This window comes from Bufo gargarizans, chromosome 4 (assembly GCF_014858855.1).
Source record: "Bufo gargarizans isolate SCDJY-AF-19 chromosome 4, ASM1485885v1, whole genome shotgun sequence".
Classification (NCBI taxonomy): Eukaryota; Metazoa; Chordata; class Amphibia; order Anura; family Bufonidae; genus Bufo; species Bufo gargarizans.
This window is the reverse complement of record NC_058083.1, coordinates 180,502,435-180,516,144: the sequence shown is the minus strand read 5'-3', so window position 1 is coordinate 180,516,144 and position 13,710 is coordinate 180,502,435. Positions and strand designations below refer to the sequence as shown.

Here is a 13,710-nt window from a genome sequence, read left to right as displayed (position 1 = left end):
TTATATGCCTATTTTGTCATTAAAACAGTAAAATAAAGTATATCACACAAACTGGACATTTAGAATAATTTCAGATAACATTTTATATATACGGTTAGGGCATCTGTGAGCAAATTTGTATCTATGAAACTGGCTGACCGTTTACATGTGTGCTTGGCAGCTGAAGACATCTGTGTTGGCCCCATGTTCATATATACCCGCATTACTGAGAAAAGTTATGTTTTACTATATCAAATGATCCTCCAGGAGCAATGGGGGCGTTGTCATTACACCTAGAGGCTAAGAATTCTCTGCAACTGCCACTCCCACTGCACTTTGATTGACAGGACCAGGCAGTGAAAACATCATCACACCTGACTCTGTCAATCAAAATGGAGATGTGACAGTTGCAGAGAGAGCAGAGCCTCTAGGTGTAACGGCAAAGCCCCCGTTGCTCCTAGAGTCTAATTTGCATATATCAAAACACCATTTTTCTCAGTAATGCGGACACACATAAACATGGGACCAACACAGATGTCTTCAGCTGCCAAGTGCACATGTAACAGGTCAGCCAGATTCATAGGTACAAATCTGCTGACAGATGCCCTTTAAGAAGAATGACATCTAATACATAAGCAAATAAGAAAAAATAACACTGTTAGGGTCCATTCACACGTCCGTTGTTTCTTTCCTGATCTGTTCAGTTTTTTGCGGAACAGATCTGGACCAGTTGCGTACCCATTCATTTTCAATGGGTCCTGAAAAAAATCGGACAGCACGTTTCCGTTGTTCCGTTCCGCATGTCCGAAAAAATATAAAGCTTGTCCTATTATTATCCGCCAAATCGGATCCTGGTACAATACCAAGTCAATGGATCCTCAAAAAACGGATGACATACGGAAACATTTTCAGGAACAACGGATCCGCAAAAAACGGACCGAAATTCGGGATATAGAAAAATACTGACGTGTGAATGTAGCCTTAGTCTTCAATATAGAAATAATCCTTGAAATGATGGGGAAAATTACCGTATAGGTCATGGTAATAAGTAACATTTTCCCATGTAAACTGTTGCCAGCAAATATAAAACAATATAAACCAGTAGCAGACAGATCCCATTCCATTGGCTTATAATGATGGTATACTTTGTGTCTACAGATCCCATCTGGATCTGAGCATTGTATGGAGAAAAATCCATTTCTATATCCGGTTTGTTAAAATGTTCCATTCAAAAGAAGTTTCCCCATTCTGATGAAAGGAGTGATCTCGAAAAACAAAACAGCAAATACAGTAAATGAAAACCAGTTTTATGTTGTGTTGTAGGGGGAAACTGAGTTATTTTAAAATGTTAGTTGATATAGTTAAACTATGACCTGTCACCTCTCCTATGTCTGTTTTGTGAACTACTTGCGTCCCCATTGAATTAGAAATTCTGGATCATCTATTCTTATGACTATGTTGTGCCATTCCTTTATTATTCCTGTTACAAATTATTATTAAAGCGCCATTCATTCCATGGCGCTGTACATATGATAAGGGGGTCACATACATACATAATACAGACAATTGCACTAAGCATGAACAAGATGAATTACAGACTGGCACGGGAGGAGAGAGGGCACTGCCCGGGGGGCTTACAATCTACAAGATTATGGATGAATTACTAACCATTTGCAATAAAGAGCCAGAGGGATGGTAGCAGTTGGGCATGTGTCCATGCAAGTAGTGCTGCCACTATCAGACTGGGCAGGGACACACTCCCAACTGGTAACATTCTTCTAGACCTTCATTGCAGACTGTTGGCAATTCATTCCTAACTTCTAGCAGGAATAATAAAGGAATGGAACAACATAGAGCCATAAGAATAGATGCTCCAGGATTGTTATTACACGGGGAATACAGACATATCCGGAGAGCTGATTGGTCCTAGTTAAAACTTTACTAAAGTGCCACCATATACTAAAGCATTGAATGCAACAGTACAAGTAGAAGTATAGATTGATCTTGTGTTTCATCACATCAGTTGTGACTATTTTCAATTCTTACAAACTTATATAAAAATAGGGCAGATGAATCTATAATTAAGGTGTGCGCATGACCATACAGGATTATATAGAAATATTATATACATAGGCAAAAAAATCTTTAGTATTGCTATCCAAAATATGAGATGCATACATTTTCCTGTATGCTTACAACAACTGACATTACCAAATGAAAAGAAGATATAAGAAGTGATCAGTCAAGAAGCAAGCCAGTGCTCATTTGTCGGATGATTGGATCTTTTATGTGGCCATAAAAATGCTCGCTGGTTGGCAGCGCCAACACCAGGGAGGCCAGTGATCGTAGTGACTATTCAGTTTGCATCTGCTGGTGTGAAGGTTCTTTAGATTAGCTCCAATTGACTAGTTATATTGTCGGTCGGTGCTTTTTTAAGGTTAGGCATTGGCCCATGTAAAAGCACCCACAGGTTGTGACAATAGCAAGCCAGTTCTTCACACCAGGAGTTTCCGTTCTATGGTGAGCTCACTCAGACTTACATATAATCAGGAAAGATTTTATATCCAAAAATATGTTTCCAAAATGCTAAAATTCCCCAAATTCTAAAAATCCCACAGAAGAAAGCTTCTAGCTTATGTAACAGACCAGTGTAGAACTGTAAACAATATGCTGAATAATCAGTGGTTATGGGACATGATATGTATCACGTGGCACAGGCACTGAGTCTTTAAAGGGGATATCCCACCAAATGATTACCTGTGGAAAACATGATGGGGGTCATCCGACAGCAAGGAACCTCCTCCCATGAACGAGGGCTCCAAGTCCCATCTCTGAAGGGATTGTGAAGTGTCCCAGTGGTCGGATCCCCCACTACCGATATTTATTTATTTATATTTAGGTGATCATTCTTGCAGGAAAACACCTTTAATATTTTCTATCCAAATGTTAAATTTAGCATGGGGGGGGGGGGGCATTTATCTACGCAGAAGCATTATAAACAGGATATCAAAGTAAACCTGCAAATGGCGGATCCGTAATATACAGGCACTGGCCGTGTGCACTCCATGTTGGGGATGTGGACCCATTGACGTGAGTGGGTCTGCGATCCTCAAGATATGGCGACAGATGGGACATGTCCTATCTTTTGCAGAGTGGAGGCACGGAGCAGAAATTCACGGTAACACTCAGAAGCGCATCCCTGAGCTTTCAAGTTCGTGCCTTCGCACCGCACATGTCCTATCTCTTGCAGAGTGGAGGCACCGAGCATAAATTCACGGTAACACTCAGAAGCGCATCCCTGAGCTTTCAAGTCTGTGCCTTCGCACCGCACATATCCTATCATATGCCGTATTTTGAAGATCGCAGACCCATTCAAGTCAATGATTCGCACCGCAATACGGGATTCACACAGCCGGTGCCCCTTGCATTGCAGACTACTATTTGCAGTCCGCAGCACAGGCACGGAGTCCTTACGGTCGTGTGAATGAGCCCTTATGCATGGTCATGTTGGGTCCTCTTTGTAGCTGCTCTATGCTCCTGCTAATAGAAGAGGGTCCTGAATTAGGGACCTCTGTGTATTAATTCTGGATTCCTTTATAGGGTATTGGAAAATATGTTTTCTTAATGAGACAATTCCTATATGGATGGTGTATTTTCTCACTCATTTGTGGCACTTCCGACCATTTTGCTGGCTGTATGCTTCTGTATGTTTCTATAAAAAACACCTTAAAGTCAGCATTTCTAACACTTGAAGGTTTATAGTGCAAACTGTATCAGCAGTAGTCTCATTGCATATTTGTTCTGACGTCATACAAAAGTACATAGTCCTATGTCACTTATTCTACAAAACTGACCCAAACCTTTCAACTTACAAATGACTAACCACAGCACCCTAGGCATTCTTTGGTTCCATCATTTCTAAATTTTGGTATTGGATTATGTTAATACTTCATCTTACTTCATGTCCTGCAATAATCCAAAATATACTGTGCATGCATAGCATATTACATGAGAACTGTGAATCCCTGTGGATAACAAGGATTTTTTTAAGACGATTAGAACCAAGCTAGCTGTAGTGTATTCCTCAAGCATCTAAAAAAAAATACCCGAGAGCATATTGTTGCATATACTGTATGCATGTTCCTGCTATTCGCCATAGAACACATGCTGTTTGTGTTTCGACACTGAAAAATACGAATCCATAAAAACACAAAATACTCAGTTTCACGTCTCATAAAATATTTTCTGAAATATAAAAGTAACTGTTCGGATATCAAAGAATTCAAGCATCTGTACTTGTTCCAAGATACTCCATCTCCGTAGCTTTGAACCCCTTGTGTTTCTTCTTGCGGAACTCGGCAGATATCTCCTCAAAAGACTTCCCTTTCGTTTCTGGAACTTTAAAGTATGTAAATATGGTAAAACCGAAGAGAAGAACTGCAAAAATGATGAAGACGTAGGGTCCACACGCTTCCTGAAAGTGAAAGCAAAGACAGCAGTATATCATATCTTATGCAGTAATATGCGTTCTGTGTATTCTGCGGGGGGGAATCTAATATGAATAGATAAATATATCGTTCCTGTAGAAACTCAACTAAATAGGACCTGTCACCTCTCCTGACGTGTCTGTTGAAATAACGAATTACTTCATTAAAAGAAGAAAAACTGCTACAAGACGACATAGTTTTAAATTAGAGGGGCAAAGGTTTAATAGTAATATCAGGAAGTATTACTTTACTGAGAGAGTAGTGGATGCATGGAATAGCCTTCCTGCAGAAGTGGCAGCTGAAAATACAGTGAAGGAGTTTAAGCATGCATGGGATAGGCATAAGGCCATCCTTCATATAAGATAGGGCCAGGGGCTATCCATAGTATTTAGTATATTGGGCAGACTAGATGGGCCAAATGGTTCTTATCTGCCGACACATTCTAGGTTTCTATGTAATAATAATTCTGGAGCATTGTTTCTTATGACACTGTGTTGTACCATTCATCTATTATTCCTACTAGAAGTTTATGAATGTATTACCAGCAGTCTGCACTAAAGGGTTATTCAGGTTGGAGGTGTGTTCCTGCACAGTCTGAGACTGTCCAATCAGTGCTGTCAGACTGTGCAGGGACACCCCCCCAAGATATAACAACCAGATGGACTTTTGTTGTAGACTGGTGACAGTACATTCATAAACTTCTAGTAGGAATAATAGAAGAATGGCACAATGTACAGTTACATGAAAAGATACTCTAGACTTGTTATTACAAGGGAGATGCAAGTAGTTAATACAAAAGACATGTCAGGAGAGTTGGCAGGTCCTCTAACTTGTTAGCTTGTTTTTGACCATTAGGCTACTTTCACACGACTGTGTGCCCCCCATGGTCGTATTGCGGCCTGCAAACAGCCGGTCCGCAATACATGGGCACCGACCGTGTGCATTCCGCATCACGGATCGCGGACCCATTCACTTGAATGGGTCCGTAATCACAGAGATGCGGAACAGAGGCACGGATCGGAACCCCCACATAAGCACTACGGTGTGGCCTCTGCACCGCAAAAAAAGTAGCGCATGCACTACTTTTGTGCGGGGCGGACGTCGGCTGCGGATCGTGGACCCCATTCAAGTGAATAGGTCCTCAATTTGCATGCGGCTGCCCCGCGGTCTGTGCCCGTGCATTGCGGAGCGCAGCAACGGGCACGGAGCACTTACGTTCGTGTACATATAGCCTTAGGGTAAGGTCCCATGTTATTCTGCAGGTCTGAGGGGTTTTCAAATTCACTTTTAAAATTGATTGTTGGTCAGTAATGACTGCACATTTTGTTCACTTAACAATATGAATACTACACAGACTTGCACGCCAACATGGTTTTCAGCCGCACCATTATATGGGACTGTACCCTTAGGCCGCTTTAACACAGTCAGTGTTTAGTCAGTGTTTGATCAGTGATTTCTATCAGTGATTGCGAACCAAAACTATAAGCAGAGCTTATACAGTAGTAAAGTATAATTTTAAGATTTGACATGCACAGTTTTTTTTGCTCTAAATCACTGATGAAAATCACTGATTTCACAGATGAAAATCCAAAAAGAATAGACCTGGGCTTTAGGCATTTAAACTACTCAGACAAAAAGTTGCCTAATAGCTCATAGCAGCCAATCAGAAGAAACATAATTTTTTTTTTAGATCTAAAAGGTGAACTCTAATAGATAGTTCATGCCAATAATGCCAATTTGATCTATGGGTGAAAAAAATATACAACAAATGTGATTTGAGACACTTGGAATATATTGTGATGTCCATTTCCGATTTTCTTTGGTCACAAAGTCGTTTCAGTTACCAGAACACATGTATCATTGTGTGTATTCGTGATATATTCACAAGACTGGAAATGATTGATATGGTTTAGATGTGGCTGAATAAATCTTGGTTTTATACTCACTGCGATGTACTGGAAGCACATTCCGATGATGAAGTTACATGTCCAGTTGCAGAATCCGGATATTGCCATAGCTGCAGGTCTAGGACCTTGGCTGAAAAGCTCAGCAACAATGAACCATGGAATGGGACCAGGCCCAACTTCAAAGAATATTACAAATAGAAAGATGGCAACCATGCAAAGATAGCTCATCCAGGCATGGATATGCTGCAAGACATAAAGAATTGTCATTAATTTCTGTCTTTGCTGACGGTCAGTCTTAGTTAATCATTAGTGGGCATTTCAACAAGCGAATCTATATTGGATGTACAGTTTACAGTTTATATGGCGATTATTGGTTATTACAGATTATTGCCTTTCATTATTTTGCTAAGTAATAATTTGTATATTAAAACAATACACAAAATATCAGGTGATATATGGCTATGAAGGGCAGTGGATTAATAGAGTTGGTCACTTTCTAATCAAAGTTGAAAAATGCCCTAAACTGCTGTGTTGTAGCGCAGAAAACTCCAAATACCCCCATTGCTTAACCCTGTGCTTCATTTTCCATGCCCTCTACTGCCCCTGGATTGGCTGTGTAAACGGTGGATGGCAGCAGTGTCCCAGTCTGTAGGACACAAGATGGTATTGCTCACGTCATTTACCCATGTCAGCACCTCTTTGGTTCCCTCTCCTTCTGCACAGACACTGTATAATGGCTACATGTTCAGCCATTAGTCAGTGCCTGCTCAGAAGGGTAGGATAGGGACAAAGCCACCAACCACTGTTCAGTCCAATCCAGGGACAGCAGGGGACCTTGAAATACAGAGCGGGGGTAAGCAATGGGGGGATTTAGAGTTGCTTGTGTCGGAACATAATCGTTTAGGGCATTTTAGAAATTTGACTAGATAGTGGCCAACCCCTTCAATTTTGTTTCTATATATGCCCTGTATATATATATATATATATGTATATATAATGCATATTTTATCTACATGGTTGTTCATCTTATCTTTGTATCCATAGGGTTTGCTATTACAATGCAGGCAGTTTATATTGATCTTACCAGCAAAGCTAGAGCAATTGTCATGATTATAGCACAAACGCACATTCCTGCCAAGCCAATGAGATAAAGGGATCTTCTTCCAGCTCTCTCCACAAGGAACACCTGTAATGTAGCATATGAGGTTTTTAGGATTAATCCGATCTGATTCATTAATATAACAGACATTCCAATAAAAATATCACTTCTTCATGAACCAAGATCACAAAGAATTCATAAAGTGGTAAATTCTTAGAATGTATCTTATAAATTCTCCTTGCATGCAACACGTTCCGGGGCCTGTTTACATATAGTCATATGGCTTGCAGGCCTAAAGGGGTTTTCCAGGCTCCTAATATTGATGACCTATTGTCAGGATAAGTCGTTAATATCCATTTGGTGATGACGTAATAACCCACACCCTCATGATCCGTTGCTCCCTGCAGCCTCTGGAGTGGAAACACTTTGAGTGGAACAGGTATCTCCGTTCAAAATGTAGTGTCCGTGTGGATTGCCGCAGTTCATTTCCCACTGAAGGGAATTAGAGCTGAGCTGCAGTGACCTGGCACGGCCACTACACTTTGAATGGAGCTGTACTTCCTGATCCATTCAGAGCGATAATTCCGGTGCTGGTGGCTGCAAAGAACAGCTGATGGGGAGCTTGATGGGTGGGGGTGCAGTGTGTCTAATAGGATATTGATGACCTATCATAAAAATAGGTAATTAATATGAGGAACCTGGAAAACCCCTTTTACGATGCACCGTTTTGCTCTAAAATTTTGGCACAAAATTGTTCCAAAGTAAGCCACCAAGTGGTGTAAAATTAGGCTAAACGGTCTAAAGTGATGCCTCTTCCACATTTATCATCCAGCATAACTAAAATATCCAAATCCCACAGTGATCATTGTGGACTTCTACCCTTGGGTTATGGCAACCTGTTCAAAAAAGGTGCAGAACATATCCTGATATGAGGGTCTGCCCTGAGGTTGCATTGCAGGAAGAGAAGTGTTACACCTGCCAGTCTATGCATGCTGAGAACTGCACTGATGTGCTTGCATCTGAATCTTCAGTAAAAAAAAATGGATTTATTATTTCTTGCACCGACATCCACTGCTGTACCAAGGGACGCTGCCTTGCACCTGACAGCAAACGTTAACACCATCGGCACCTCACCAGGCAGGAGAACCACAAAGCCAGAGAGTGCCACGAAGGGAGGAAAAGGGGCACCCTTCTTATCACTGCAGGGCCCAGAGGAGCATGAGTAACAACTACAACCACCATTCTTCAGCTACTATCAGTCCTCTTCACTCTACTGTCCTCTCCTGGGTTGCTGCAAAAGGTTGCCTGAATATACTGGGGGTGAAACTGATTATGGACATTTTCAATAATCTCATGTAACTTCCATGGGGAAATTGTATTGAGATAAAAAAATTCTATACATTTCTTTCTTGCATAAGATGGCGACTCTATGAACACTTTTGTTTGAAACATGGTTAAGGGACATGACCCTAAAGGCATTGAAATCCTAATGAGAAAAGGTAAGGACACTGTTCAGGATGTAACCATTTGTAACATTGCCGCGGCACATCATTATGGAGAATGCGAGTATTTCTTTAAGCAGACATGCTGGGAGTGGTTTTAGTTAAGTATGCTTACATAGTAGATAGAACGCTTCTTTCCTATTTTGTTGGTACTAGTTTCCACATTTTAACTATTCCCTAGCTTGTTCAGTAATAAATAACAGGCTGACAAGTTTCTAATGCAATTTTGTGGGAGTCAGCATTTAATGTGCGCTTGACCTTGAGGTTTGAGATTAAAAAAAATAAAAAAAATGCTTACAGGCTAAAATATACCAGAGCTCTGCCAGGTGAACTTATAATGTCGGCAATGTACCATAGACTAATTTCAGCAGTGCTCTTTCTCACTGTTTGACCTAGATTAGTCAGGCCACCAGACAGTTCTCTGCCCTCTTGCAGCCACAATATGGCACAACCTGCCAAGCTAACCGTGTAGCAGTACTAAGGCATCAGAGAGCATAGACCACATGCCTATTAGTAAAAGAACATTATGTCATGCACATAAAGTTAATAATTGTGATTAAGGGGTTGGCCCATCTCGGACATTCATATATATATATATATATATATATATATATATATATATATATATATATATTCATATATTTCTAGGAGGAATAACAGAGAATGGACAACATGAAGAGTTCTAACAAAAGATGTTCCAGAATTCCAGTTAATTGACCTGTCAGGAGAGCTGATGGGTCCTCTTTGGTATATATTAAAATCTGTCTATTATATTGTGGATATTTGGGCTTCTTGGGTTTTTCAAAGGCCACACAGCAATGGAAAAAAAAAAAAAAAAAACGGCTGGTAAAAACAGCAAAACGGTCCTTTTTCAACGGCCGTTATTAACAGCTGCCTTTTTGAAAAAAAAAAGGCCATTCAAAAAGCCCCTTTTGCATTGTATGGGGACTGTCTGTCCGTAAAAACAGAATGGGACATATATTTTTTTTTTTACGGTTGTTATTCATGGTTTAAAAAAATGCTGTGGGAATAGACCCCTAAACTGCAATGGTTCTGAAAATGTCTGTGTGACAGACGTTAAAAAAAGTGAAATGAAAATAGGACATTTAGAGGAACATTTATTAAACACTTGATTCCATTATTATGGCATAAAAAGTCACAAATTAATATAATTTGCGACTTTTTAAGCTTCTAAGCACTTTTCCGAAGAGCTGCAAAAAGTGGTGGGGCTTAGCAGGAGAGGGCAAGGCTTCACACCACCATTTACTATAACATTCGCCAGAAAGTGGTGGGGCTTAGCAGGAGAGGGCAAGGCTTCACACCACCATTTACTATAACATTCGCCAGAAAGTGGTGGGGCTTAGCAGGAGAGGGCAAGGCTTCACACCACCAGCAGCATTTACTATAACATTCGCCAGAAAGTGGTGAAGTTATAGCTGAAGTCTACAGTCTGTAGCTGGCGTAGACTTCAGTTTCTGGCTCACGGCAGGGCAGAGATGCACCCGATTTATTAAGAGGCATTTGCAGGGAGGTCAAGATTGGCGTATGGGTACCACTGTCTTGATAAATGTCCCTATTACTATTATTTGAAGGCCGTTAAAAAAAAAAAACAGCCATGTGAATAGACCCATAGACTGCAATGGTTCTGAACAGGGCCGTGTGATGGCCGTTTTTGAATGCACCCTCAGGCCAATTACCCACCCTATAATTGCTGACTTTACAGTTCTTGAGAGAGGACAGTCATGCTTAAGGACACCAGAGCAGCCACGTCTTCCGCTATAGTTTGTACACACTTGGTAGAACAAGAAAGATACGACAGACTCTAGATACTGTGCTTGCATTATAATCATATGCTTCTAGAAATAAGCTGTGCGGTGAACTGCTTCAACAACTAAGAGCAAAAAGACTTACCGAAACAATGGTGAAAACGGTGTTGACTGCACCAACCCCAATGGTTGCATATACTGGTTGGCTAATTCCAGATTTAGAAAAAATGCTTGTTGAATAGTAAAATATCTGTTGAGAGACGAGCATTAATTATGATTAACATGGATCTGATACTACTGTGCAAGAGATATGATTTGGAATCATCCGTCATTAAAGGGAACTTCTGGCCATGAAAATGCAGTACAGTCTGCAGGCAGCAGGTTATAGAGCAGGAGGAGCTGAGCAGACTGATGTGTTGTGTTATGGGAAAAGATTCAGTAAAACTTGTAATTTATACATTTAAACCTCAGCTTTTTCTAGGTGTAAGAGTCATGTGAGCAGTCCTATCGGTGACTGACCGCTAACGCTGCATGACTAAGGGAAGGCTGTCAATCACTGTTAGGACCGCCCACGTGACTCCTAAACCTAAAAAGAGCACAAGTTTAAAATATTAAGGCTACTTTCACACAAGCGAGTTCCACGCATTGGACATGCAGCATGTGTCAGCGGGAGCACCTGCCCTGACCTCCCAGCACTGCCGGGGTCACATGGCATTATATTGATTTATGTGCCATGCAACCCTTAGAGGTCTGGAATGTATTGTGTAACAGTGACATAATACTGTCAATGTTATCCAATACATTCCAGAACTGTAAGGGTTACATAGCATCATAAATCAATATAATGCCATGCGACCCGCTCAGTGCTGGGAGGTCAGGACTGGAGCTGTCTTATACTCATGCCGCTAGTCCAATGTGTGGAACTGGCTTGTCTGAAAGGGGCCTAAATGACAGACTTTACTGAAGATATCCCCATAGAAGTATATATCAGTCTGCTCAGCTCCACCTTCTCTATAAAACGTTGCCTGCAGATTGCACTGCATTTGGTGGTGAGAGGTTCCCTTTAATTAAACAGAAGCTGTGTTTACATGAGCTTTGACTGGTTATAGTCAGTAACACTGAGATGCGTTTTAGTAATATCTTATACAATATATGGGGTTTATTTAGAACATACAGTAATTTCAGGACCAGAGGCATGTAGGCTATTAAAATTTCATCATTAATGTGCACATTCAGTTTACAGGGAGGAAGGTGCGACCAGATACCAGGCGAGTATGGCCCAGCTTATCCAGCTCTTCACATTTGATTTGTGGTGGACCATTCAACATCAATCGAATGTGTAGTGGGGCTTAACAAGCATCTGTCATCAACCCTCTTGAACCAGGTATAATGTCTATTAAAGTTAAAGTGGTTATCCACCACTGAACAACCAACCCACAATGCCCAGACTCGCAATACTGACAAATGGTGTTCAGCGAAGCGAGCTTCGGATGCTTCATCCAAAGTTGATTCGTTCAAAACTTTGGAACAATACTGTACGGAGATTTGTCTGGGCTCCGATGAACCGAAGTAAGCTATTTGCGAAGTCGCACATATACAAATTACATAATATAACGTGGTCTCAAAAAGCAGGAAATGCTCAACCCCATATGCAGTTGTGCATCTATAACCGGGGGAGCAAATCCTGCACTTGTGGTCTGTTGCTAATGGCGATCCCCAGCAAGAAATGCGTACAATGGAGGATGCCCACAGCAGACCACAAGTGCCACATAGACATCCTACACAAGATAGCAAAATGTGTGGATGTAATTGACTATATCAAATACACATTTAGAAGAATAGGTGCACTACTGTGGTGGATGCAATCAACAAAATCTGACTAAACCCTGACACTGATGTTAAAAATGAGACTTTAGCCAATATAGCCCGCGTACCACGTCAAGCTATCTCAGGTGGCACAGGACCTAGCGCTAACCTACCTGTGCCATATGGGCAGTACTAGGGGTCAGTGGGTAAATTACAGAAGCATAAGGTCCGACTCACAGCAAACAGCTCCCAGTTGCCTCCAGTGTGAAACCACACATGCAATGGGAGGAGGGGGGAGGCTGTGAGTCCCACCCAAAGGTGACTGATATGATGTAGGCCTCACAGGTGCACCGAATGCTGCCTATAGATAAAAAATCAGGCACATTCAAATTTGGAGTTTATACACCTCCAAAACCACACATGCAATGGGAGGAGGGGGGAGGCTGTGAGTCCCACCCAAAGCTGACTGATATGATGTAGGCCTCACAGGTGCACCGAATGCTGCCTATAGATAAAAATCAGGCACATTCAAATTTGGAGTTTATACACCTCCAGACATACATATACAAATTACATAATATATAACGTGGTCTCAAAAAGCAGGGAATGCTCAACCCCATATGCAGTTGTGCATTTATAACCGGGGGAGCAAATCCTGCACTTGTGGTCCGTTGCTAATGGCGATCCCCAGCAAGAAATGCGTACAATAGGTTATACACCACTGAACAACTCCCCCACTATGCCCAGAAAAGCAATACTGACAATACTTACCTGGACTCCAATGCCGGTTTCCTTCCAGATTGCTCCGTGGCCGTCTTTGCACATGTGACGCAAGGGAAACAGGTCAGCACCATGGCCTACCATTGGCTCTACCCCCCTTTGATGGATGCTATCTGCACATGGGATATATGCAAAGATGACCATGGAGCTATCCAGAAGGAAACCAGTGTCGGGGACCAGGTATATATTGTCAGTAGTGTTGAGCGAAGTGAACTTCGGAGGCTTCATCCAAAGTCGATTTTTTTTAAACTTCTAAAAAATACTGTACGGTCCCTCTCTGTACAGTATTAGAGTGTATGGGATCTGATGAGCCGAAGTAAGTTATTTGTGAAGTCGCGCAGGACTTTGTTGAATAACTTTGGTAGTTGATTTTTTAAGTGGAAA

At 41.4% G+C, this 13,710-nt stretch overlaps 1 protein-coding gene across 1 annotated transcript in view; it reads right to left on the bottom strand.

The window, feature by feature from the left end:
• Positions 1-850: 850 nt before the first annotated feature.
• The window catches only part of SLC2A2 (solute carrier family 2 member 2), a 59,770-nt gene continuing 46,910 nt past the window's right edge, over positions 851-13,710 (bottom strand). The window contains exons 8-11 of the mRNA XM_044291762.1: positions 10,886-10,990; positions 7,458-7,559; positions 6,413-6,616; positions 851-4,453 (exon numbers count right to left, since the gene is read on the bottom strand). Coding sequence (XP_044147697.1) covers positions 4,262-4,453; positions 6,413-6,616; positions 7,458-7,559; positions 10,886-10,990 — 603 coding nt within the window. The 3' untranslated portion in view covers positions 851-4,261. The remainder of the gene's footprint in view (positions 4,454-6,412; positions 6,617-7,457; positions 7,560-10,885; positions 10,991-13,710) is intronic.